At 44.1% G+C, this 24,487-nt stretch overlaps 1 protein-coding gene across 1 annotated transcript; it reads right to left on the bottom strand.

Moving 5' to 3' along the window:
• Positions 1 to 6,319: 6,319 nt before the first annotated feature.
• On the bottom strand, positions 6,320 to 22,766 carry pwn (pawn). Its single transcript, XM_017238409.3, has 10 exons — positions 22,700 to 22,766; positions 21,536 to 21,689; positions 19,655 to 19,998; positions 8,440 to 10,848; positions 8,217 to 8,380; positions 8,040 to 8,162; positions 7,313 to 7,981; positions 7,101 to 7,255; positions 6,902 to 7,043; positions 6,320 to 6,831 (listed from the first exon to the last, which is right to left on the bottom strand). Exons 3-10 carry the CDS (start codon positions 19,866 to 19,868, stop codon positions 6,643 to 6,645), a joined length of 4,065 nt encoding a protein of 1,354 aa, XP_017093898.2. The 5' UTR covers positions 19,869 to 19,998; positions 21,536 to 21,689; positions 22,700 to 22,766; the 3' UTR covers positions 6,320 to 6,642.
• Between the last annotated feature and the right edge of the window lie 1,721 nt (positions 22,767 to 24,487).

The raw sequence follows: 24,487 nt of genomic DNA, 5'->3' as shown, positions 1-24,487 counted from the left end.
GATGAATGGACAAATGGCCGCATGGACAGATGGATAGCTGGATGGATGGGGAGCCTCGGGCTTTGGAAACACCTTTCCCTGCTCACCCAGTTGCATAATTTACGGCATCATTTTATTGATCTGAACGTTTATATGTAGGTTATGTATTGCCTTATATTGTGACGGTCGTGCAGACAGGTTTCCCCTACAAATCATGGATAGGAAGCGTGTGAAATTGGCTACAAAATTACTTATACAATTAGGGGAATTTAATGAAAAAACTATTTGTGGAGAAAGGTATTAGTTGGCTGACATTTGCTGTCTAATAATAATCCCTTTTTGAAGATTAAGATTGTAGTTTTAAAGTGTTTGTATGAACTTTTGATTGACGGCTTAAATAAAGGTCATTATCCTATACTAAATAGGATATTACCTTTATTATTTCCTGATATAGAAAGAACTAGCTACCATTTCGTTTGTTTTATTTCTTTCAAGTAGGTGGCGTATACTTAATATTTTATATCACTATATGCTATTCAAGTTAAAAAAAGATATATGAAACTTTTAATAATTTCAGCTACTTGTTACCACTTTTATCTCAATTACCTTTAATAACGTAGTTATCTGTTTGGAATTTCTAGCTAATAAAATGCATTTCCCAGCCATGGGTGGCGTATACTTAACTTATTGCACATACGCCTCATTGAGCGGAGAGGCTGTTGCAATGCGAGCGACCTGTTGGCTGGAACTCGCTGGCACTTGGCCGGCAAAACAATGAGCCATAACATAACACTCGCGTTCACACATGGTTAACCTTCAATCAGGCTCTCGTGGATCAGGCCTAATCCAAGGCGGTCTGCAGCGTCATCGTCGTCATCTCGATCGACAGATTGCGCCTGTAATTGCTTGTGGCTTTCTTCATTTGCAGCTCATGGTACTTGGCCGCCCCAATTTGTTACGTGGCTCTGGACTTTCAGAGACTGGAACTGAAACTGTAACTGAAGCTGCGTCTGCGGCTGGATCGGCAGGTGCTCGAGTGTTGACGTTAATGTCATTGTTGCCACGAATGCCTGTGCGACTGACCCACATCCATGGTAAATGAAGCAGTGCTAATTGCAGGCCGATAAATTGATTTCTTGGCAGTTGCATCACGCTCTCGCTCGGCAGGGGGCCAAAGTGCAGCCAATTTGGGGCGGTGGGTGCGTTTAAATGGCTTAAACCGACCACCAAATTAATTGGCCGGGTAATCAGAGTTGAAAGTGCGTGAGCTCTTAGCCGGGGCACCAACGGATTTACCAGCAGGTGGCCAATAATCAGGCGAAACTGGCGCCAAGTGTTGGCCGAAAACCGAAAATACGAAATCCGTTCAAAAAGATGAGCGGGCATTTGGTTTACTTGTTTCTGCCAAGGTCGCCAAGACTGTGGACGGCCAGTTAACAACATGTTGAGCACTGGCAACTGGCATTAACGGTTATTAATGGCAACAGAAACTGCCGGCCCCTTTGGTTCCTCCTCGGTGTCTTTAGAGCCAGTGCTGTTGCAATGGCTATTAAACCAGAAGATGCTGAGTCTTTCACAAAACATTGGTTATGGCCAGTCGTCCTTTGACTGCACACAGTTACAGATACAGATGCAAATTGGCAGCGCCCCGAAACCGGCTCAGTGGCTCTGAGCCTCTGTTACGCAATCTGGCCAAAAACGAAGCTAAGCCAACCTAGCCATTTTATTCACACAGTCAGAGGTCTCGCATTCCAATTTGCGTAGACTCGTCGCAAAAGTCCACTGCTGCCGATGCTGCCCACTCCTGTTGAAAACATTGGTAGTTGGTATTTGTTAGTTGGAAGTTGGCAGGCAGGTAGGCAGCTGTACCGCTGCAATTGATTTCCTCATTGCTACACTGAACAAAATCCATAGACTCTACCAGGAATTGAGATGATCTTGAGAAGGTCTTTAAAGCCTCCTTCTTAGTCACCCTCATAGTCATGATTTAATCTATGGAACAACATTTGTCTGCATTTTCTGCAAGTGTACTTAAGCTGGAGCGCATTCGCGAATGGAGATGAAGACACCGACACATGAAATGAGACCTGCCTAGGCAGTATTTTATAACACTTTGACAAATATTACTAATTAAACGGCATATCTTGCCTGCCACCTGGCCGACGCGTCGATTGGGCAACAGCAGACGGGCACCGGGAGCGGCTCCGGGCGGGACACAGGAATGGAATCGGTCCGGAGGAGTACCCAGACAAAATAAAAAGCGGAACCAGCTGGGAGACATCTTCAGTTTCCTCAGAGACAATTAGATATTGCGCAATCGGGCCGTGACTTACCCCATCGATACGGGGCTTACAGCAGCAACAACGACAAAAACAATAATACTAAAAGAAGATGCAACCGCATTACATCAGCCCCCTTTCACTCTTCTTGCGCGTCTGCCACAACGTCATTATAATCGCGATTATTGTCGAAGAGGCCATCACCATGGCCATTAGGAGCTACTGCTATTCCTCCATTTGCATTATTTTTTAACAAACTGCCCAATTGAATGTTCCTCCGGCAGATCTTCCCTCCCACTCGGGTGAGTGATGACCCAGGTGGGCGTCGAGGAAGTCGGTGGCGGGTTGCCGCCTGTCAGGTGGCATACGCCATGAGGAAGGTGGCAAGAGGCAAAGTGGGCCTATAAAAAAATAAAGTCGTTGGCATCCATGCGAATTTGTTTATAGCTCGGGAGCTTGCATTTTTGCTCATTAATAGCTAAATTCATTCATTATACATTTTTTTTTAACAATTTTTATTGGTGTATGCAACAGTCTGCAGTGGCAAGTTGGAGTTGCATTTGGATTTTGTCACGCGCCTAAGAGTGTCGTCTTTGCGGCTTAGTTTTGACTTTTTTGTGGCTTTTCCGCTTGCAGAAAAGACAGAAGAAACTAAGGTAAGCTAAGGCCTCCAGACACTCACACTGACTGGGTCTCTATAACTCCTCCGTGGCGTATAATTTTCTTGGTTTTCCACACCAATTATCTCACTTTCCACTAACTCTGACACAGCCAAAGTCGCCAGTGTGTCTGCTTTTATATAATGACATGTGAGATCTGTTTGCGTTTCGGCAAATTTATGCGGTTTGAACTTCCACTTGTTAGGCCATGTGAACGCTTGTCAAGATGTGTCTCTCTGTTTCTGGTTGGCATCCCATTTTCGGTGGCCAAGACATAAACCTGAACTAATTGGCTTTAAGAAATAGTTATTCTTTGGGGTCAAGAACAGGTATAAGTTCAATTTTTATGGTTTTTATGGTTGTATTGTTTAATATGTTTAGGAAATTCATTAAAACAAGAAGCCATTAAATTTTTAATATGAGTGGGAGTATGATTTATATTGAATATAATTATATATTATTATTTATTATTATATTATATTATATTATATATATTATATTATATTATATTATATTATATTATATATATAATTATTATTATAATTATAATTATATTGAAGGATGTAGTTGTGCCAGTTAAAAATCTGCTACGTCTTATAGAAAATCTTTGAAACCATAAAACTTGTAGAAAATATAGAAATTACTTTATTTACAAATGTAACTATTTATACGAAATATTTCCTTATAAAAGTAGTAAAGGCTTTTGTGAGAAAAGCTTATCTTTAGGTATATTCCTTCTATAACACCCACTTCGTACATAATAGCACTTCAAGAATTAATAAAGCCCTTAAATAAGTTAAAGCACTTCATTATTACAAATCTTAAATACTTTAACGACTTCAGTTAGCTGTTTGAGAACCGAAAGCAATTCGTCAACTGCGTGGTTAGCTCCAACAGACAATGGATTGGCCGAAATTTTTTTGCTCAAAGAGTTTTTTGTTAGTTTTCGTAATTTTTTTGCTCGTTTGCCGCAGATTGACAGGCTAACTTCACTTCACTTCATGACAACCGACTGGCGGCAAGTGGCAACAATGCCAACAAGGAAGTTGGAAGCGCATCTTCCACGCGCGCCCAATTATGACAAACGACAACAGCGCCTAGCCCAAAACCCCAACCAACCCTAGTTCAGACCACTCCACCCACCCGACCAATCTGCCACACGTCACGAGGAACTGAAGCATTGAGTTATTGCTTGCAACACCTGCGGTCTTTCGGCATTGTCATTGCCGCTTCGAAGACGCAACAATGTAACTGGAACACTGAACGTGCAACAGGTAATTTTAGCTGCCGATGTGGCGCCCCATGCCGCATTTTAGCTGTTCTTCAAATTCAAAGTGGACACAAATTCCAACATTCAGGTTTCTTTACATATAATTATGTTTTAAAAGCTTAAACTAAGTTTAATATAAAAGAACTTGTTTTTTTTTAACTATAGGCATACAGGAATTTGGCTTTAGATGTGGCTTTATCCAAAACAAATAAAATTGAAGATTAAAAATTAATGAAAAAGCGGAGATACCCAGACACTATACTATTTAAGAAGAATTTGGACAAGAGTTTCCTTATTTTATTAAGATGACTAATGTCTTTGAGGTGTTGGATTTGTGAGTCAATCTATAACACTAATTTGAGATGTGGCAAGAAGCTAAATCCCATCATTTAGCACTCGAAGGGCACATCAAACCGCAATCCATAAACAGTGGCACCGTGACATAATGTGACCCAATAACAAGCGCCAATTGGTGAAAAAAAACTGCACAACAATGGCAAATCGAACCTAATGGAATTTGTACTGAACGATTTTTTACGGCCACGCCGTGGCTTCATCTACGTGATTTGGTTGGCACGGTCGATGGTTGGTTGTTGAATGACTTGGCTTGGATGATGGTGGGATGGTATGGCACGAAATTGAAAGATTGCAGCGTCATTGGTACAAAAATAAATTAAATAATAAAACCGAAATGGAAACACTGAAAGTGAAATGAAAGGAAAATGGGTCAACATCTGGTAGCTGTAATAAATGATCGTTTTAAGCGCAGTTTGCTTTATTTATTTTTGCAACTTCGCCCCGTAGGAGAGCAGCGGCTACTAGTCACTTGGATAATTATTAAATGAGCGCAATTATAGCGCCTCGAGGCGCCAATGGCCCAAAGACGAACCTGACCTCCCCGCCAAATAGCTGAAAAGCAAAAACAATTGGCGAGCGTGTGCCGATTAATTGGTTTCTGCCGCTTTGAAGCCTAACGCGGCATTGAACTTCACAAAACATCCGGAGACATATACATAATACCTACATATACCTGCCACAGATTAGCGTCAGGTAATGGTCAGATATTGATGATCGTTTGGGTAATACAGTGTTTGGCGAAAATGCTGCCTTGTCATGCCGCCGGCTCGGTTTATTTCCATATGACATATCTGTAACATGCCATTAAATTATGAACATCTCTTTGCAATAAAAGGTTTCATTTTGCAAGGTTATATGATGTTATTCTTGTGCTGTAATAAATTTCTCCATGGATATTTCTTTGGAGTCTCCTCAACTTAAATACAGTCACAACTGAACCTGAGCATTCCACTGCCTGACCTGGGGCACAGCTTGATCACTTTTTCGGTTGCATAAGAAGACGTCAACACCTCCGCCATGTGGTCAACCAACCTCACGCAAGCTCAGAGTAAAATTATGATTATTTTCTTTTATTCTTTCAGGCATTCCAACTTATTTATGCGTGTGAACCGCGCCAGAGACAGCCCCAAAAAATTGTCATAAATTGAGGGCCTCTTGTTTTCTTTTGACGTGAAATGTGAAAACTCATAAATCATTAACAGAAGCAATGTGATTATTAATGAAACAAGTGAAAAAAAAGTGAAATTGAATATGAAATAACAATTTGTCAGTCAATTTATTTGGTATGTCCTTTAAATTACCATAAAGTAATATTCTACATAATAAGGAATCATTTAAGTATCATATTTAGATGCTTATTCATTTTTATATTATTTGTGAGGCCTAAATTCTTACCCTTACACAATTTTAAAGATTTTAGTAAGTTTTTAACTACTATTTTATATTTTTAAATAAAAATAAAATAAATATGAAGTTGTTATGCATGAATATACAGCCACTTCTTCAGAAACACAGAAAGCCTCCCAACTTCCGGTTGAATCATAAAACTGCACACTAGCGCCACTTCGGGTAACGCTTTTCAGCACTGCTTCAACAGTTTTAGAGCCACTGGGCGCCATGTTTCAAATTTTGAACTTAACCAGGTGGCTGATATGTGGCTATTTGAATCTTTCCCCCTACATTCTAAAAATAAAAACATTTTTTAAATAATTTACTATTTATTTACTTAAAGATCTTTTATTCGTTTATATACACAAACAGACATGCGCTTAACTAAGTTTAAAGACTTAATTAAAATAATATAGGCGACAGTATTAAACTAAGGAATTGACTTTTTGTGGACAGCTGTGAAATAATTTAAGTGTTTAATGTAGGGATTACAATTAATGATTAGTTTTTCTTGCATTAAATTATTCCTAGATAGAGCCTAAGACTATTCCTAAGGCTAAGATTCTATCGAAAACTTTCTAGTGCTACGAAGGGCGGTACCGTCCAAAACGCGTCTCAGCTGCAGTCGCCGCAGGGACTGCAGTGGAAAAGGGTTTTGAGGCCTTGGGTTGCCTATTTACAGGGGGGGCTGGAGTCCATCCGGTCAGGGTCACTTCATGTAGTAATTGCTAGGGGCACGGCCGGAGGTGTACGTGCTCATGGGGATGCCCTGAGGGCCTGGGATGCCCGAGTGGGTCACTGATTGGTTCTGCGAACCGTACAGATGATCGACGCTGGAGTTGCCAATGCCGTTGCCCGATGGCTCATAATCGACATCGTAGTAGATGCCGGATTGGTTCTACATATCAATGAAATAAGTATATTAATTATAATAAATAATTATTTTCAATTATTTTCAATTTCCGTACCGCTATGCTGCCGTTGCTGCGACTTTTCGGTCGTGGCACCTGGAAGTTCCGCCCCAGGAGATCTGCACGGTCCTCTTCCTCACTGGAGCTGGAGTTCTCCAGCGTACGCATTCCATTCGATCGCGAACCCAGGCCAAGTCTTCTAAGTCCACAAAGACAGGGTTTAGATTCAAATAAGTGGGACTTTCAGGATTCTTACCTTGGCAATGGCACGGGCGGCGCCATCGTGGCACTGGGATGCATCTGCATGGTGCTCTGGAGGGACATCCCGCCCAAGGTGCCCATTCCCATGGCGCCCAGAGTGGGATAAGCAAACATTGCCGAAGAGGGTCGAGTGGGTCCGATGGGCTCCGCCTGAAAATACAGAATCATTAGAAACTATTATAAATATTCTGAATACTGAGTACCCACCCCGTAGTGATTAGTTTGGGCCATGACATCTGCTATTTGGGCCCATCGCATTCGGTCCTCCAGCGTCACTTGATAGCCGGCTTGAGGTAATCCAGCCGATTTCAACGGTGCCGTGTTCATATATCCGAAAACAGGGGATCCCATGGCATTCTTCTGCTCCCGCTGCCAGCGCCTGGACCACATGATCAGACAGACCAGAGTCAGAACAATAATAATGATGGCTGCCACGGAGGCACCAATGGCCACGCCCAGAACCTCGCCGTCGATCTCGCACTGGGCACCGTAGTGGCTGGAGTCACAAGTGCACACCTGGCCGCCATCGTCGCTGTAACTGCAGGTGCCGTGGTTGTTGCAAACGGAGTCAGCACAGGCCTGGCACTCGCGTCCCGCCCTTGCCGGCTGGTCCGCCCAGGGATCCCGTAGTCCTGCCTCGCAGGAGCAGCGGAAGCTGCCCCACGTGTTCGTGCAACTGGCGCCGGGATGGCAATCATTCAGCTCCGAGGACTGGCACTCATCAAGATCCTGGAGAGCGGACACAGCACCTTCTGGTGAGCTGACAAACAGTACCGAGTTTCCAATATTGTTGTTCCTGCGGTGAAGCACCCCCAAGAGATGCTTCTGGACGTCGCTTCGAAGATTGGGTCTCAGAGTCTCCACACTCTCGTCCAACTGAAGAAGGTAAAGGTGGGTTATTTACGATCTTTTAGTCATTCTTGGTGGTACTTACTTTAATAGTCATGTTAACAAAGACACCACTGCCACCAAGGTTGGGATCTCCGCGGTAGATATTGTTGACCTTGGCTTCCATGAACTCATCCGAGTATGGAGTCATCGACATGGCAGAATCAAGCTGAAAGATAGTGTTTATTAATTTTTAAGCTTAGATGTCCGATGTGATTATTACCGCTCTAATGGACTCATAGCTGAGTTGGCCAAATGGTTCACTGTGACGATCCATAAGCTTGGTGTCCCAGACGATCCGATGCTCGTATATGCGATCTACGCGCATGCCCAAGTGGAAAGTGATGACCCTTCGGCAAGGCTCCCTGTGCTTCCGACGCGAGTAGCCTTAAGAAAAGGAAAAGGTTATTAAAGGATTCCCAAAGATCTTAAGCCTCAAATCTCACCTGGTCGGCAGTGGCAGCTAGACACTCCACTGTCTGTCTTGCAGTGCTCATGCTGGGCCTGGTCGCAAGTGGAGTCATCGCCCACGATGCAGGTGTCGATCCTTACCGGCGGCTGCGTTGGTCTCTGGCGGTAGTGGGGTCTCGTGGGTCCTGCATTCGTCGTGGGTGGTCCTGATCCAGCTCCGGCTGCAGCTCCTGTTCCCGCCGGCTTGCTGTGTCCTTGAAGGTCCACCACCTCAGTTTCCGGTACCACATAACCACCACTGCTCTGAGTGACAGCATTCGGGGGGACAGACGGCGGACTACCACTGGCACCTGAACTGCCCCCCGGAGCTGATCCGGAACCCGATGGCAGTTGAGGCAGACGTGTGGCTGGGGTCGTGGCTGCCGCTGGGGGATCTGTGGGATCACCAAAGAGATTGATGTAAGTGCGCTTGCCATCGATCGAGACGAAGCCCTCGTCACCTGATGCCGACACGATGATGTCGCCCTGGCCTCCTCCTCCACCCTGTCCTGATCCGTAGGATCCGTACGGCTTGATGTTGATCGTCTGCTGCGAACCACTGCCCTTCGGACCTGGTCCCTGGATGGCGGACAGCGTCACGTCGAAGATCTCCCCGTAGCCCGGGGGCAGATGCTGTCGGGTGGGCTGCACTGCTGGCAGAAGAGGGTTCTGTTGCGACTGGGGTGGCGGTCGCTGGTTAAGAGGGCGTGGCCGACCACCGGGCTTGAACTCGGGATCGTCGAGTACTATCCCAGGACGGGGGTGGTAGGGGGCGGGCTGAGTGGCATTGGTGTTAGCATTGGAGTTATTGGGAGGCGCACTTTCAGTGGTTGTTGTGGTTGTTCTAGGTGGCGGGGTGGTGGTTGAGGTGGTGGTTGTGGTAGTGGAGGTGGTAATTTCTTTGGAGGACGTAGGTTGGATTACTGGTGGCGCTGAGGATGTGGTGGATATACTCGTTATCGATGTGGCGCTGGTCTCCAGTCCGGGTGTGCGATTCGCCGTCATGAAGATCACCTCCTCGGTGGAGGGATCCAGACCGATGCCCTCGGAACTGTCCATGGACATGGGCACGTAGGTCGAGGACATACCCATTACCGTGTGCACCACGGAACTGGTCTCTATGATGGTGGTGTAGCCTCCGTCGGGCTTGATCTTCTCTCCACTCGGCTTCGGCTTGTGTTTCTTTTTGGTGGGCGGTGTTGGCGGGTTGCTAGTCGTTGAAGGTGGTGCTGGGGGTGGCTGCAGTTCGTCTTCCACCTCACCACCAGTTCCGGTGCTGGCGTCCGTATCCTGGTCAGACACCTCTATGTACTGGGCATTGGCGTCTTCGTTGGAGAACTCCGAGTCGTAGGTGGTGTCTGTCGGCGGAATACTATCCTCACCAGTCTGCTGCGGCTCCTGCTGGCTTTGTTCTTTCTCCGCATCCTTCTCCTTTTCCAGCTGATCCTGCGTTTGCAGAGTGGGCTGTACCTGAGGAGCTGGAAGTGGCTTGTACTGGGGCAATGGCCGACGGCTGCCGCCCACGCTAGTGGTAATTGGAGGGCGTGGCTTGTTTCGATACCAGGGAGGACGATTGCTCACGAAACCGGGACGCACGGGCACAATCTGCTCGGGAATGGGAACACCTGTGATGAAAGGACGCTCCGGGCGGTCGAAAGGATACGGGGGTGGACGCATTGATGTTCCCGGCTTCTGGGCCTCGTAATCAATGGGCAGATTCTGGGCCTCGGATATCCTTGGCGGACCTCGGTTGTTAATCCTACTGGCCGAAGGACGACGAACACCCTGCGTGTTGGCATGGACATTGACATTTCCATTCAAGAGCTTTACGATTCCTGTGATTATGTCCTGGATATCTGGATTACCGTTCTGGCGGGGACTAGGCGGCGTCTGGGTGGCACTGGCCCCCATCGCCGATATGACAGTACTGCTCGGACTCGGCCGGATTGGGGACCCCGACACTAGCGGTCGCAGGTCCCCCCGCCCTAAAAAAGACTGATCCTCTCGACTGCTGCTGCTCTTGATTGGAGTGCTGCCGCCGTCCAGGGTCTTGCCGGCCCGGATGCGCTGGTGCGTACTTTCCGGTTGCTCTTCGTGGCCGTCATAAGTGCCCGTAGGCTTGATGTTGTAGTGGAAGTACCGTCCGGCAGACACATCTTTCTCCAGTTCCTCTGGAACATGGACATCGTTGGGTCCGGCGGCCTTGCGTTCGTGCAGAATGGGTGATGCCGATCGCTCCACGCGCTCTGCTCGGGTTTCATTATCGCCAAGGTCTCGAGGGGATGTGAGGCTGTCCGCCAGGCCGTTTATGGAGTCCGCCATGGTGCTCTCGATGCTCAGACGGGCTGAGCTGCCGTAGCTACTCGACTTTGGCGAGATTTGCGAAATGCTTTGTTGCTGACCGGCTGCAAAGGTAAGAAAGTACAAGATTAATATTATATTTCTTACAATGCTTTATAATCTCAAACATTGATTTGATCGATTGCAGTGTCAGCTTTATTTTGGAAATTTTTCCCCCAATGAAATTCAAAAGAAAATCAACTTTCGAGCGATTTCCTTGCATCGCAGAGGCAGAATCTTCCCAGCGTAGATTTCACTTTTCAATTGCCCCGGCATGCACCTGCCCCGCCCCTTTCAACGCGTCCCTCCCTTTCCCTGCTGCCACTTTGTCATTGTCAACCAGATTCATTTGCATTTGAGAGGAAGACAAAGCCCAGCCCAGCCCCAGCTCCAGCCCCGACCAACTCGGATCGGTTTCAATCTCCGTCTCAGTCTCAGCCAGGCATCATTTGTTTTCGATGTCAAGTCTGCGCCTCGGTCTTTGTATTCTTTTCCCTCTCAGTGGTTATAATTGTGTTTGCTTTCGTTCAAAATTGTGGGTTTTGTTAGCTTGCGAGTGCGGTATGTGGATATGGCATATCTGTCACAATGGTGAAGGCACATTACTTATTACCCTGAGCACCCCGCCACTCAGATGTGTACAGACTTGGCCTCGGGCCGCATCAGCATTCGCTTGGCAGCCTAGGAAGAATTTCACAAATTGCTACGTCAAGCGTTGAAAACATGCCATTTCTGAGTTATTGCTGCTAATTTTCATAATTTTTCTTTAGATGTGACAGGCAAACTTTAGGAAATTCCAAGTGAAATGAAAATGCAATGCTGATCAACCAAACAAACATTTTTGAAGTTAAAGAGACAACCGTTGTTGATCGAAATAATTTGAAAGAGTTTCTATCTTCAAAACAAAACAAAAAGGTGTCAAAAATGAACCTGTCTCATCGGTTCTTCATTGATCTTTTCTCCTGTCTATTAAGTCTTTTGAGAATCCAAAGAGTTCAAAAAGAGTTCCTAAAGTTTCTTTGGCACCTTTTCGAAAAGATTTATTTGCCTGCCACTTCTCTGTGTTTGGCTTTCTAAGAGCGGGGATCTCTGGCTGGGTCTTCTTTGGGTTGTCAAGTGCATGTCATCTTTTGGGCTTTATGGAGGGTAGGCCAGAACCAGTTTAAGGTTGAAACAACAATCATAATTCACACTCAGCTCAGCCAAACACGTTTAGTTATTGAGCTTAACCCAATTGCCGAGTGTTGGTGGCGGCTTTTTGTGGGTCTCGTGCTTTTTTTGATTTACTTTGGCACAGATTTTACTTTCACCTGTCGCTAAACTGGCTCAACCCTGATTGAAACACACAATATTTGTTTCACTTTCTATGTGCCAGCTATTTGTTGCAATTTTGATATAATTAACGCTTCCTTTTGGGCAAAAACCAAACAAAAGGCGACGACACAGTTTTCACTTTCCTGTCGCTAACGCTGGCGCTGGCGCTGCTTTTCTTAATTTTCCAGTTTTTCCTTTTGATTTTTCTTTATTGATTCGGAGGCGAGATCTGGGATTGGGATTTTGATTGCGATGGCGGCGGTAAAAGTAAGCCGGCGGCTGTGAAATCGCCAGACATGGACATACCTGGCTGAATGTGTAACGCAATTTGGAATACGAAAATTGAATTGCATTTTGGAGCGGGGCATGCAACACTTTCACGGCCATTTAGCAATGAAAGTAAAATCTTGACGGACTCCCTGTCTCCTGCTTCCTATCCCCAGTCGCCAGTCTTCGTCCCCCATCCCCAGACAGTACGGGTGTAGGCCAGTCGGGTTGAATGCACCTCCATATGACAACAACAGTGGAGATACAAGCAACGACAACTGCAACAACGACAGAAACATCGTCATTAGTTCCAGCGCTTGCCTACACTAATTTAAACGCTACTTTAACGAGGACGCACGACTTGTGCCCAACCTTCTTTAGAGACTAAAGACTCAAGAAAAAAAGCCCAACTTAAGCCAGACTTTGGATGGAGTCGGCTACATTCAAATTGGCTTTTTCAGCGCCTCCAAATTGCCGACAAGAAATCACTTTCTATTTCGCTGCACTTTTCAACTATTTCACAACGTGGCCAAAGCAGAACCCGAAATTAAATCCGCCTGGCGCTCACCTTTAATGTGGGCAAAGCTGGCGAAGATAATTGTTTATGAAATACGACATTTTCAGTTTCGATTTCTGTATTTAACACACGTACCCAGACATTACGCATACGCCATGTCAGCCCTGTGTTTTGGAAGAGGTGGCAGTAGGCTGGATTATGCAATCATAACATTTTATGACTGGCTGCCAAAAGCACTCGACAATTCGTTGTGTTTTCACCATTAATTTATTTATGTAATTTTCAATAATTAGGTGGCTTAGTTGGAGGTGGCAAAGCCTGACAAATTAGAAAGAAACTGCTGTTATATCCAAGGCTCATACAACGCCGAGGTTTTCGAAGCATTCACTTTTCTTTATTTCATTCGATCACAATGTTATCTTCTACTTAAGATTAAAAGGTGAATGCCTTTCTTGAGACAAAAATCTCAGTCAATAAATCTCATCGAATACCATCGGATTATTTTTCTAATTTCATTCTCTGAGCCTCTTTTATGTCTATTGGCTGTCCAGGTTTCTTTCATCTTTTATAAATCTCATAAACATAAAAATAACTAAAGATGGGCAGGCCCTTTGGCAAGATTTCTATTAAAGAAATGCGGTTGTTTGTTTCCTCATCTCGAAATGCCATCACAACACGACCACGCCCTGCTCCAAAAGCCCAAGAATCTCTGCAGTACTCCTTCCTAGTGGGCGCTGCCTGGGCTATTAAAAGTTTGATTTAATGCTAATTGATTCTTTGGGCAGTCAATCGGCTTTCGTTGTGGGCGTAGAGGCGGGCTCTATGAAAAAAAATTGAATGGCCAGGGAAAGCGGCAGTACTGAGTGCCTTCTGCTCCGCTTATTTCCACCTGGGGGAGGTGCAACGTCATTCTTGGGGCATTTCATTAGCAAAGCAAATAAAGTATCCGTCGCCCAGGCTCTCGAGCACTTGTGCAATCAACCCGTCAACTGTTTGGTGTTGTTGTTCAAGCTGTGTCTGCAAGCACAATTGGCCACTGCCGGAGCGAGAGGACACAGGGGTGGGCAGAACTTGAACAGCGTCTCGGCCAGGTTTGTTGCTCTCGAGCCGAAATGCATGCACTGCAATTAACAAAGTGACGATGGCAACGGCAACAACAAAGTCTACCAGGAAAATGCAACCTCACCCCTCATGGCCTGAACTCAAGTCTGGTGAAATCGAAACACTTCTGTGGAAAACTGATTTTCCGTTTCCACATTTCTTGGTTTTTCTCTCCGCCTTGGTACCGTGACCATGACGCTTGGCCTTCGGCATTGCACGAATGTTTCTCCTTTTGGTAGCGCGTGCCTGCCACTTATTTATGTTTTTAGCAATTTTTTTTAAGACTTACAAGCCTGGACTATCAATATCTATACCAGTTAATACCTATTAGATCACTGCAACTAGGTAGAGAATTTTTGAAAATGTTTCAAAGAATATCTATAAAAAAACAAAAAGTTTATTTACTTAAAGAAATTATTCCCATATTTTGTTTATGCTAAAAACTGGTTTAGCTTTCATTTCTTTAACATGGTTTTAACATTTATTCAGATGTGTTGTGTTTTGGTCACTGTGGCCAAGTTGCAAAGCGAATGACCTTAATCAAGGTCTGAGGCTGATCTAACCGCCTTAGCGTCCGAGCCAAAGCCAAAGCCAAAGCCAAAGTCGGTGCCAATGCCAAGGCTGAAACCGATTGCAGTTTGACTGCATTTCTGTTTTGACCAGGCTTCTGGAGATGCGGCAGCAACTTAGTTGGTTACGCTTTGCTGCCTTCCGTGGGGCTTGTCTAAGCCATCTCGAAAACCAATAATGACCAAAGAAACATGCTGGGATACGCTTGGTAGCTAGCAGATTGTAGAATCTGGAAAAAATATTCTGGATTGTGCCAGAACCCTCCCTAGTCCATGTTAAATTCCGGCTCTTATGAAATCTAATTGTCTCACATGTTTAATTAAGGTTCAGGTGGGAGAGAACAAGAACATTGCATTCCTTTCCGGCACGAACAAGACCATAATGGCCAGCTAAGAGTCTGTAACCAGGTGCAATTCTCTTGGCGATAAGCGATCTACACGATCTCGTGGGTAATTCGTAAAAATTGTTGAAATCGCTATCGTTGCTGCCCCTTAAACATGCCACCAGAATATCTCTGCGGGCAACCACTTGGCTTGGGTCAGTAACCCAGTCGGTGCCAAGATGGCCGAGCCTCTGAAACTAATTAGACAATTAAAACACGTCTCTCAGCTCTCGGATGGGAAAACGGAACATTCGATGAATTACTATAATATCGTCTTAGAGACGGAGAGCGAATGGGAACAGAAGACGCCCCTGCAGGCAAATCGGCCAGAAGAACCTGCCGCTGACCAACATTCGGTAGAATTTATTGATTGAAAGGTAGGTATAGTCAACTCTATATATTTTTCCACATTGGAAACTGGGTCGTTGTACCCACAGTAGCCAGCCGGCTTATGTATAAAAGCCAAACGGAAACAAGTTGCCAGCCAATATGGTCTTAATGGTCTGTGACAAGTTCAAGATTGCCAGTTTATACATACATGTGTGTGTCCAAAGCTAGTGGCCAAGAGAACCGGCTCTACGAATAGAAAGAATTCCACTTTATATACAAGACTGTCAGTCAGTCAGTCAGCCAGCTTTTTATTAGGCTATTTCTAACTGCGTGCCAAATAGAAATGGGTGAACTGGCCGAGTGTGAGTGGATTTCTGAGCGTGGGTATTATTGTGTCATGATGGCGTCTGTTTTGTTTGGATAGCCAGCTAACTGCACCCATTTAACGGATTTTTATGCCCGAGCTTATTTTTTTTGTGCCTGATTGTATTTAGAGTTTTATTTTCTGCACATTCTGGTAGTGGACCAAACCCTAAAAACGTCGAGTGAAAATAATAAAAGTTCTTTGCAATCAAGTTCGTTGCCTAAGTCTTTTGTTTGTTTTTGAAAGAATTATAGAAGAATAAAGTTTATCAAAGTATCTTTAAGTGTGGCTTAACCTCAACAGGTGTTGAAAATATTAATAAGCTTGGGCCTTACAAATAAAAGTTGAGCTTAGTTTAGTTTCTCGCTTAAGTCTTTTGTTTTTATATGAAAGACCTTTAAACAGAATTCTTACGTTATTTAGTAAAACCTTCACAGATAAAAAGAATTTTCTGAGAAAAAAAAAAGTTTGTGGCCTAAGTCTTTTGTTTTGGTTGGAAACTGGTAACACACCGCATTCCTGTTCGAAACCGCTTGCGGGATACAAATTTGCAATCCCATAAGAGAATATATTCATTGATTGTCAACGCCGCCACATGAAAGGGTCTCCAGACCCATACTTTCCCTTCTCCCGCTCACTGCAATTTAATCTGGACCCGCAGCGCCTCAGGACACCCATTAAAGAAGAACGAACAAAGACCAACCAATTTGGCCAGAGACGAGGGGAAAGACGAGATAAATTGTGGGTTCAGTTGGCGTTACCTGCTGCGATGGGTGTGTGACTGTGCCCCCTGCCCCAGCACTGTGTCTGCCACTCGGCCCCCAGAAGTTTAGGGAGTGTGTCTGTGTGTTTGTGATTGAGCAGGCCAGGCAACTTTCGATGTGCTGAATTTCATTGTACAATTTGGGGCATCCACCTCCGAGAGTCGCTTCTCTTCTCATGGGAAAGGGAAAGTATGCAGTTATTGATACGGCTTCGGTTTCGTGTTTTGATTGGGAATCGCATCCAAGCTCAGGCCAGGGCAGTGGTAATTGAATGCTCTTCGCCAGGGTGGAGAAACGTTTAAGTTAATTGAAAATGAGAGATCAGCATGTGAGCTGATTATGAACTCGAATCTCGCTAAGCCAACAAGGGAAACTGATGATGGCTGGAGACTTTCGGATCAGAAAGGGAAAGGAAGTTATTCGGTTTCTTCAAATGATTCTGCAAACTGAATGCTAAGCAAGTACACAAAGTACCAAATCACCATTATCCAAAGAATTTAATTTCTAATTTGAATTAAAAGCAAATGAAAGGCACATGATACTCTTCACTGGCTTTTAGTTTCATTTAATTATAAACTAAATATAATTAAAATTTCACTTTTATTACCATCGCGGCATTAAAAAAACTGTTGATCCACCTGTTACAAGCTGCTCAAAATTCCTTATTAATTGCCCGGCAAGCCCCAGCCAGTGAACGTTAAGCCCACCAAGAATCCAAAAAGATTCCCGTGGCCAAAAATTCATAAAACCTGCCAGCCTGCCTGAGGAACGAACCTGCCTCTTGACCCAATAAAAAGTCAAGCGATAAATTTCTGCTCAGCCTGCAATTCGGCGGCTTCTTTCTTCTCTTCTCGTCTTTCGAATAAGGTAGACTCTTTTTTTTTTGATTATTTATATTTTTTTTTCTCCCTCTTCAGAGGTCTCTTTCACTCCGGCCAAGTGGGCCATGTAACAGAAATGTGCCAAAAAAAAAAAAAATAAAGAAATAAAAAATGCCAGGGAAAACTGGTGGGGGAACGTTAATCTGGAAATTCAATCAGCTTTATGGTCTTGTCTGAAAGAGAAGAGGCAAAAGCATGAAAATGAAAAATCCAACAGGTTGCAGTTGTAAGTCAGCGGGTTAGAGTGTCACCCGATTCAGACCACTCGATAGATGGCCAATACGCTGACTCAGTCTGGCCGGAATATGGGAATATGGGCTGCCAAAGGGCCAACTCATGGTGCTTTCTTTGACACTTTTCCACGGCTGGCATGGCTGGAAAGCGTCCAAAAGCGATTTCAATTGGCTCTGTTTATCGAAAGCCCCGAAACGCCGTTACTTAGTTTAACGGTTAACCGTAGCACCCGGGCCACTGATGCTTGTTTATGTTTCACTAACTCATAACTGAAGATTCTGTTTTCTTTTAATTAAGTTTGCTGTAAAATAATTTTCACTTCACCCAATTTTTCCGGCCCGACTCTATGTAAATTCTGGTCTATCCGCTGCATGCTAATGCGGCTAATTAGCTGCATGAAAGGTTTGTTGCCTCGACTGGCTCAGTAAACAGTGCAGTTAGCTTTAATTCATTCCAGCCCGCTGAGATCTGGCCGGATTCGTGCAATTAAGCGGTTTCAGTGGCTGCCTGGCGTTCAAAAAGCTTTCATTGGAATGCATATATTGTGGTTAACAGAGGGGGGAAGATAGAGCTCTACAAGGCCAGGAAGGCAGCCCTTTCTTTAAAGGCTTTAGGGGTAGTCTTTAGTCACACAACCTCCTTAACTAGGTAATGGTTTCTGGTCATCCTCATCCTGAGTGAATCTCAGCACTTACTTCCATAATTACCACAAATTAAATGTGGTTGGTGGTTATGTTGACTTGCATATTACCTAATTCCAAATCTGCAACTATGCTTCAGGCCAGGCCTTAAAACACCTAACGCTTTTTCTGTCGATTCTAATTATGCTACTTCATTCTGATTAGTTTTTACAAGGCACCTTAAAGACGACTTGCACTGCCTAATGACTTCTTTATTTTTCCAGCTTACATAAGCTCGGCTTGCCACCGTCACTTGGCCATTGTAAGCCACGCACGCTGAAGTCACCATAAACGTTAATTAACTTCGATTCACGCACGTCACGCAAATGGAACCAAATCCGATACAAAAAACCCAAGACCAAGCCCCATTGGCTCAGCCATCCGGTATGAATAATCACAATTGTGCAACTCCGACCTGAGTCAATGAATCATTCAAAGCCAAGTTGTGATCGACCCTAGATAATCCAGATGCATCAGAGATAGCATCGACACACTTTCATGTTTTGTAGCGGTTTGAAATGTGTCACCCAGCGCCCAGCTGATGTATCTGCCGGGTTTTGTGGGTCAAACCCGTATTACAGTGGCTAAAACTGAAAATTAACAAAATTCTCGGCAAGCAAAGGCCCGACAATTGAAGACACTTGTGCGGGTACTCAGACAGTTAGTACAGTTCAGTACTGTTAGCTCACTTCATTGCGTTTGGCACAGTTCGAGGCAGGTACTCAGTCGGCAGGTACTCTATGCATTCTTAGTAACGCCTAATAAATTATGCAGAAGACGGCAGCTTTCTAACCAGGCGAAGGCGAAAATGAGCCACAGAAATGAAGAGGAATAAACATGTACGAGTACGGATGAAAAATGTCTGTGACTGAGAGTGCCTCGAGCATCTTCATCATCGTGGCAAGTTCTTCATTTTTTTTGTTGTTTATTCTCTTTTTGTGAATAGACATTCCTTGGCAACGTAACAAATTAAAAATTAAAATTGTGCTCACGTGAAGAAAGAGTTGAGCTTGCCAGTAATAACTAAATGCGCAGTTGAGCAGAACCCTTGGTGAAAACTTATGATTATTGCAGTTGAGATCTCTTCTCTGCAGAAAACATGGCTTGTGAAATGACTCGCGGAAACCCCAAAGAATCTCTACTCGCATCATTAATCACAAATAATTAATCGTTATATAATAACCTCTGATAGCGGCAAGATATTTGGCATATTTTCTATGCCTTTTTTCTTTAGAAATCTATGCTAGGATTAAAGATCATAACCCTACTATCTCCACTTTCATCCCCTGATGTGAAAGTTTCTACTGACACAAGACCCACAATTAAGGCTCAATTTATTAACTGAATGCATGTGAAATTCTTTTGTTGGGCATGTCACTGTCATGACCCCCACCCACTGTACCACCCCGCCTCTTTTCCCCTAGGCCTAGTCCCGTCAATGAAGCCACGTTTCTGGCGGAGACTTACCTGTTGTTTGAACGAAGAGCAGCAAAAGCGCCAGGGGCAGCGCCGACATGGTGACGACCATCAAGTGTCGATAGACTCTTGGCATTCTATTGTTGGAAATTGCTGACGATGGGAAGGTAGCACTCCTATTTTCTCCTCCTCCACCGCCTCCGTCTCCGGCCCGGCCTCTTCTCGATTGTTTATTGTGTGTTAAGTTCTGTGACTTTCGTCGCATTTTTGCATAAACTTGGTATTCCCTTGGGATTCTCACTCAATGTTATTGTCAGAATTATAAAATATGATTTGCAGAAATTGTAATTTTATCAAACAATCGAGTTTTGATGAGGCATGTTTACGTTTTGATTCTGAAAAGAGGAAAATATCTCAATTTATTCTCAAGTTCGTGTCTTAAGTCATTTGTTTTGGACTGTGGGAATTGTCGAAAAATCAGAGCTCTCCGCCATTAAAATGCCACAAAAGTCAGCTGTTTAAGCCGTAATTGTCATTACGTCAGACAACCGTAGGCCAAACCCTCATAAACTAGCAGTACTCCAAAAAAAGCACATTAGCATTAACATAAACGGCGGCTTAGTTTTGCCTTTTTCAGAGGTGTCAACAAACCCTGATATCTGAGCGGCTTGAAAAGAAAATATACTTTCGGAAATACACTTTGGTTTGGTTTCCCGATTACATAAAGTGTGAAGTTTCATTTCGGGCGACTAACTGAACTCGGCTGATTGAAATGCTAATTTTGATTGATGTCCGAGATGCTCAGAAATTGGTTGCAGCGAAAGTCCGAGCACAATTTGAGGTGTCGGGCCAAAGCAAAAGTGAAATTCCAATGCAAACTCGGTGTTTATCATTTAGATCAGATCTACAGTGTTACAGCTTTCGATTTGGTGGGCTCGGTATTACCCAATAGAGGAATATCTTTCTGCTAATCAGAAGCCAAAACATGATGCCGGATCGTAAACCACAGCAGTGCCAGCAACTGAAGCAATTGCCGAGCATTGGGCATTAGATGGAAAGTGAAAGCAAAAAAAAAAGGTAGCAAAAGGAAAGGTAAGCTTAAAGGTTGCCAGCCACTACACATATACGTGATCTTAAAGCCGGATGGAACCGGTCATGCCGGCTGCCATTTAGCCAAGTCCAGGGCCAATTTTTGGCAGCTCTCTTGCTTTGTTTACTGTTTAAACTCAAAATCGGTTTCGGTCTGCAAAGGAACCTTGAAATCTGTGAAGTACGCTCGAAGAATCCCCGAGTGAAATAGAAAGTTTAACCTAAACCACTGGAAGAGCAAAACCACAACATACACAGTTTTCATCGTGGGCTGTGTGCTTTATTGTTATTCTCTGGGCTCTGTCATTAAATGACTCCATTTTTCAGCGGATTGTTGTTTCTTTTCCAATGAGTGGTTCACCCACGCTGGCGCTTGTTTACATTTTCCTTGAAATAATTTTTATTAAACCCATTTTGCTTTCTTTTCGCCCCGAACTCTGGACTCTTTCAACATTCAGCGGAAGTTGCCGCAGGTAATTAGTTTTCATTTCTTTCATCTTCTGCAGTTAAATGACTCATGTGATTTTTTATAAGCCATATTTCGGAGAGTCCGTTGCGTAACCATTACTTCAGCCAAGGCAGATGGCCCAGCCGAAGGTGAGTGTTGGGTTACGAGAAGGAGAATGGAGTGGATATTTATTGACAGAGGTGAAAAGAGACGATTAAAAAGAGAGTTAAGAATGACGTTCGACTTTACGGACTCAAAATTGCATAAGCTCTTATGCAAAAACTGGCGAATTTAAGGCTGACATGCATACATCCTTTTAGGCTTTCTGGCATTTCTCTAGAAACTCCCCAACGAAACTCTTTTTTGGCTTCTGTTTTTTTCCACTTAAGACTCACCTCAAAGCGTTTCCATTAATCATGCGATGGTTATCTCTGCGTTTGATTGATGTTTTTGCGTGCTTTTCTATTGCACGATATTTTCAATTAGATTTTTGCACATAAATAACGTTAATAATAAAAAAAATTTCACCAATTGGGAAAAGCGACGAAACTGCAAAAAACAACAAGACAACAAATTGAAGATCTCGCCAACCCAACTCGAGTTCCAGGTTTAGGCCAGGCCAGCCTGCACACCGAGAGGCAATTGCGGTTTTGCGGCTTAAGGAATGCAAAACTCTAAATTATCGAAAAGCAAAAATCAAGCGACAGGGGCAGCACAGCTGGCTGCTGCCTAGAAAATTGGCACAAGTGCACTCGAAATGGCACAACTAACAGTATCAAGTGCTGGAACGGGACCCGGGAGTGGGCAGTGGAGTTGCTCTCAGACTTGGATCTGGTCTTGGACTTGGACTTGGCCTGGAGTTAAGAGCAATTTAGCGGATCGTATTGCAAGTCTTAAGACATGTGTAGGCCGCCGGACAGGTTGCAATAGCCAAGTAATTTGGCCACGGACCGCGTATCGGGTTGGGGTAACATGCAACATGGCGGATACTCAACGTGGTGCCTCCACTGCGCTCTGCACTGTTTCGCGGTTCTCTCGCGAAAATCTTAATTAATTCCCATTCCCACTCCCGTTGGCCCACTAGAGTGGCTTTTTGTAATTGGGAGTGAAATGGCGGACAAATTATGAATTTGCAACAAATTTCACAGACGTCGTGGAACAAAAGACGCAGACAAAACTAACTAACTTCCAGTCGAAGTCAGGCGGCGGCAAAAGGTAGCGCGAAAAAAAGAAAGTTTTTTGATGTTTTTGTTGCTGCAGCCATGGGTATGTATGTATTTCTATATGTATTTTGCTTTTCTACACACACAAACGAGCCCCGCACAAATATCATTTATACGTTTACATATTCGCCGTTTGCGGCTGCTTCACTTTGAGAAAGAGACTTCTTTCCATCTTCCCCACTCACACTCACATTCACAAGCGCACTGGCAGCTTGGGGCCTCGTCTTGGCTATTCACTTTTATTCATAGATTCGAACGCACGCACGCACACATGCACTTTGGGCCACGATCGCCGGTGGCTTCTTCACTTTTGGCCGTCTTTCCTCGCTCACCTACCGATTTACCGCCTAACCAACCGTCCACAGGTGCGCAACGTTGAACCGCTCGACTCAGACTGACTGAGGTGGGTCCGAAGACTTGGCTACAACCCGACGAGGCCTCAAACTGGTGCTCTGCTCGGTTGCTGCCTCGTCTTCGGCCTCGGCTTGGGGCATGGGGAGTTTCGACTGCGAATTCGGCTAAGATCTTGGTAAAAGCGACAGTTTCGCTGTGGCAAGGCCTTTGAAATTTTTTCTTTTTTCAGGTAAATAACCACCAATAATAGTAATAGTATCCAATAATGTTCAAATTTAAATTTTTGTCTACAAATTTGTACACAAAAAGACTTAATGATTAAATATTTCAGTATGGATGCGATATTGAGGTCCCTTGATCCACCAGAGAGACCTATATATTTGCGAATAACCATCCGATTCTTGAGCGGAATACCTTAATCGATTTGTAGAACGATTCTGCACCAATCTGCATCAAAACCTAACAACAAAATATTTATTAGATTTTTCGTCATTTTTTCTGGAGGGTCCCCTTCCAAATTTTGACAGCTCCATGTGGAGGTCCATTGATCGCACTGTGAAAGCTATATCTTTGCCAATAACCATCCGATTCTTGAGCGGAATACCTTAATCGATTTGTAGAACGATTCTGCACCAATCTGCATCAAAACCCACAAACAAAATATTTTTTAGATTTTTCTTTATTTTTTCTAACGGGTCCCCTTCAAAATTTTGATATCTCCATGGGGAGGTCCCTTGATCGCACAGTGAAAGCTATATCTTTGCCAATAACCATCCGATTCTTCAGCGGAATACCTTAATCGATTTGTAGAACGATTCTGCACCAATCTGCATCAAAACCTAACAACAAAATATTTTTTAGATTTTTCGTCATTTTTTCTGGAGGGTCCCCTTCAAAATTTTGATAGCTCCATGGGGAGGTCCCTTGATCGCAAAGTGAAAGCTATATCTTTGCCAATAACCATCCGATTCTTGAGCGGAATACCTTAATCGATTTGTAGAACGATTCTGCACCAATCTGCATCAAAACCTACTTACAAAATATTTTTTAGAATTTTCGTCCTTTTTTTTGAAGGGTCCCCTTCAAAATTTGATAGCTCCATGTGGAGGTCAATTTTTCGCACAATGAAAGCTATATCTTTGCCAATAACCATCCGATTGTTGAGCGGAGTATCTTAAACGATTTGTAGAACGATTCTGCACCAATCTGCATTAAAACCTAAAAAACCTAAATTTTATTTGAAAGAAAAACACTGAAATGGAAATAAAAATTCGTCACAAGCTTTGCAGAATTCCATTGAGGATTAGCATTTACCAGGCAGACTTTAATGGCTAGTTAGTGATTATCGGGCGGGACTATTACCAATCATGCAAGGAACAAAATTTACTTTCCGTCTTTCGTTCAAAAGAAATCTCATCGTGGCAGTGTCATTGGCAATGGAAACATGATGAAAGAGTATCGAATGGAGGCAGACTGTTCGATCGACTGCTCATCATGCCACAAAACCATGCCCCATGACCAGTGAAATTTTGTTTTCCGAAGCTTGTTTTCCTCTGGTTTATTTTATTTTCTTTTCTTTTCGCTTCCATCGTTTGCCTTTTCACACTTTTCACGAATCGACGTCTTCAATTGTTTGGGGGCCTCCGCTGTGTTAATGGAATCGGCAAGCAGCCACCACCAGCGAACCATTAATTGAGCACGCTGGCGGCTTTAATAGTTCTTAAGCACCTGGGTATTAGTGTCAGAGCCACACTGAATCGGGCAGCGGTA

The sequence above is a fragment of the Drosophila bipectinata genome, chromosome 2R, assembly GCF_030179905.1.
Source record: "Drosophila bipectinata strain 14024-0381.07 chromosome 2R, DbipHiC1v2, whole genome shotgun sequence".
In the NCBI taxonomy this organism is placed as follows: domain Eukaryota; kingdom Metazoa; phylum Arthropoda; class Insecta; order Diptera; family Drosophilidae; genus Drosophila; species Drosophila bipectinata.
Note: the sequence above shows the minus strand (reverse complement) of the source record. Positions and strands in the feature narration are given on the sequence as shown.

Excerpts from the sequence above, each read along its gene's own strand:
- pwn (XM_017238409.3), bottom strand. The coding sequence starts at position 19,868 with ATGCGACGAAAGTCACAGAACTTAACACACAATAAACAATCGAGAAGA. Across the intron at positions 8,381-8,439 it reads TAGCTGCCACTGCCGACCAG|GCTACTCGCGTCGGAAGCAC; the intron begins GTGAGATTTGAG and ends CCTTTTCTTAAG. Across the intron at positions 8,163-8,216 it reads GCTATGAGTCCATTAGAGCG|CTTGATTCTGCCATGTCGAT; the intron begins GTAATAATCACA and ends ACTATCTTTCAG.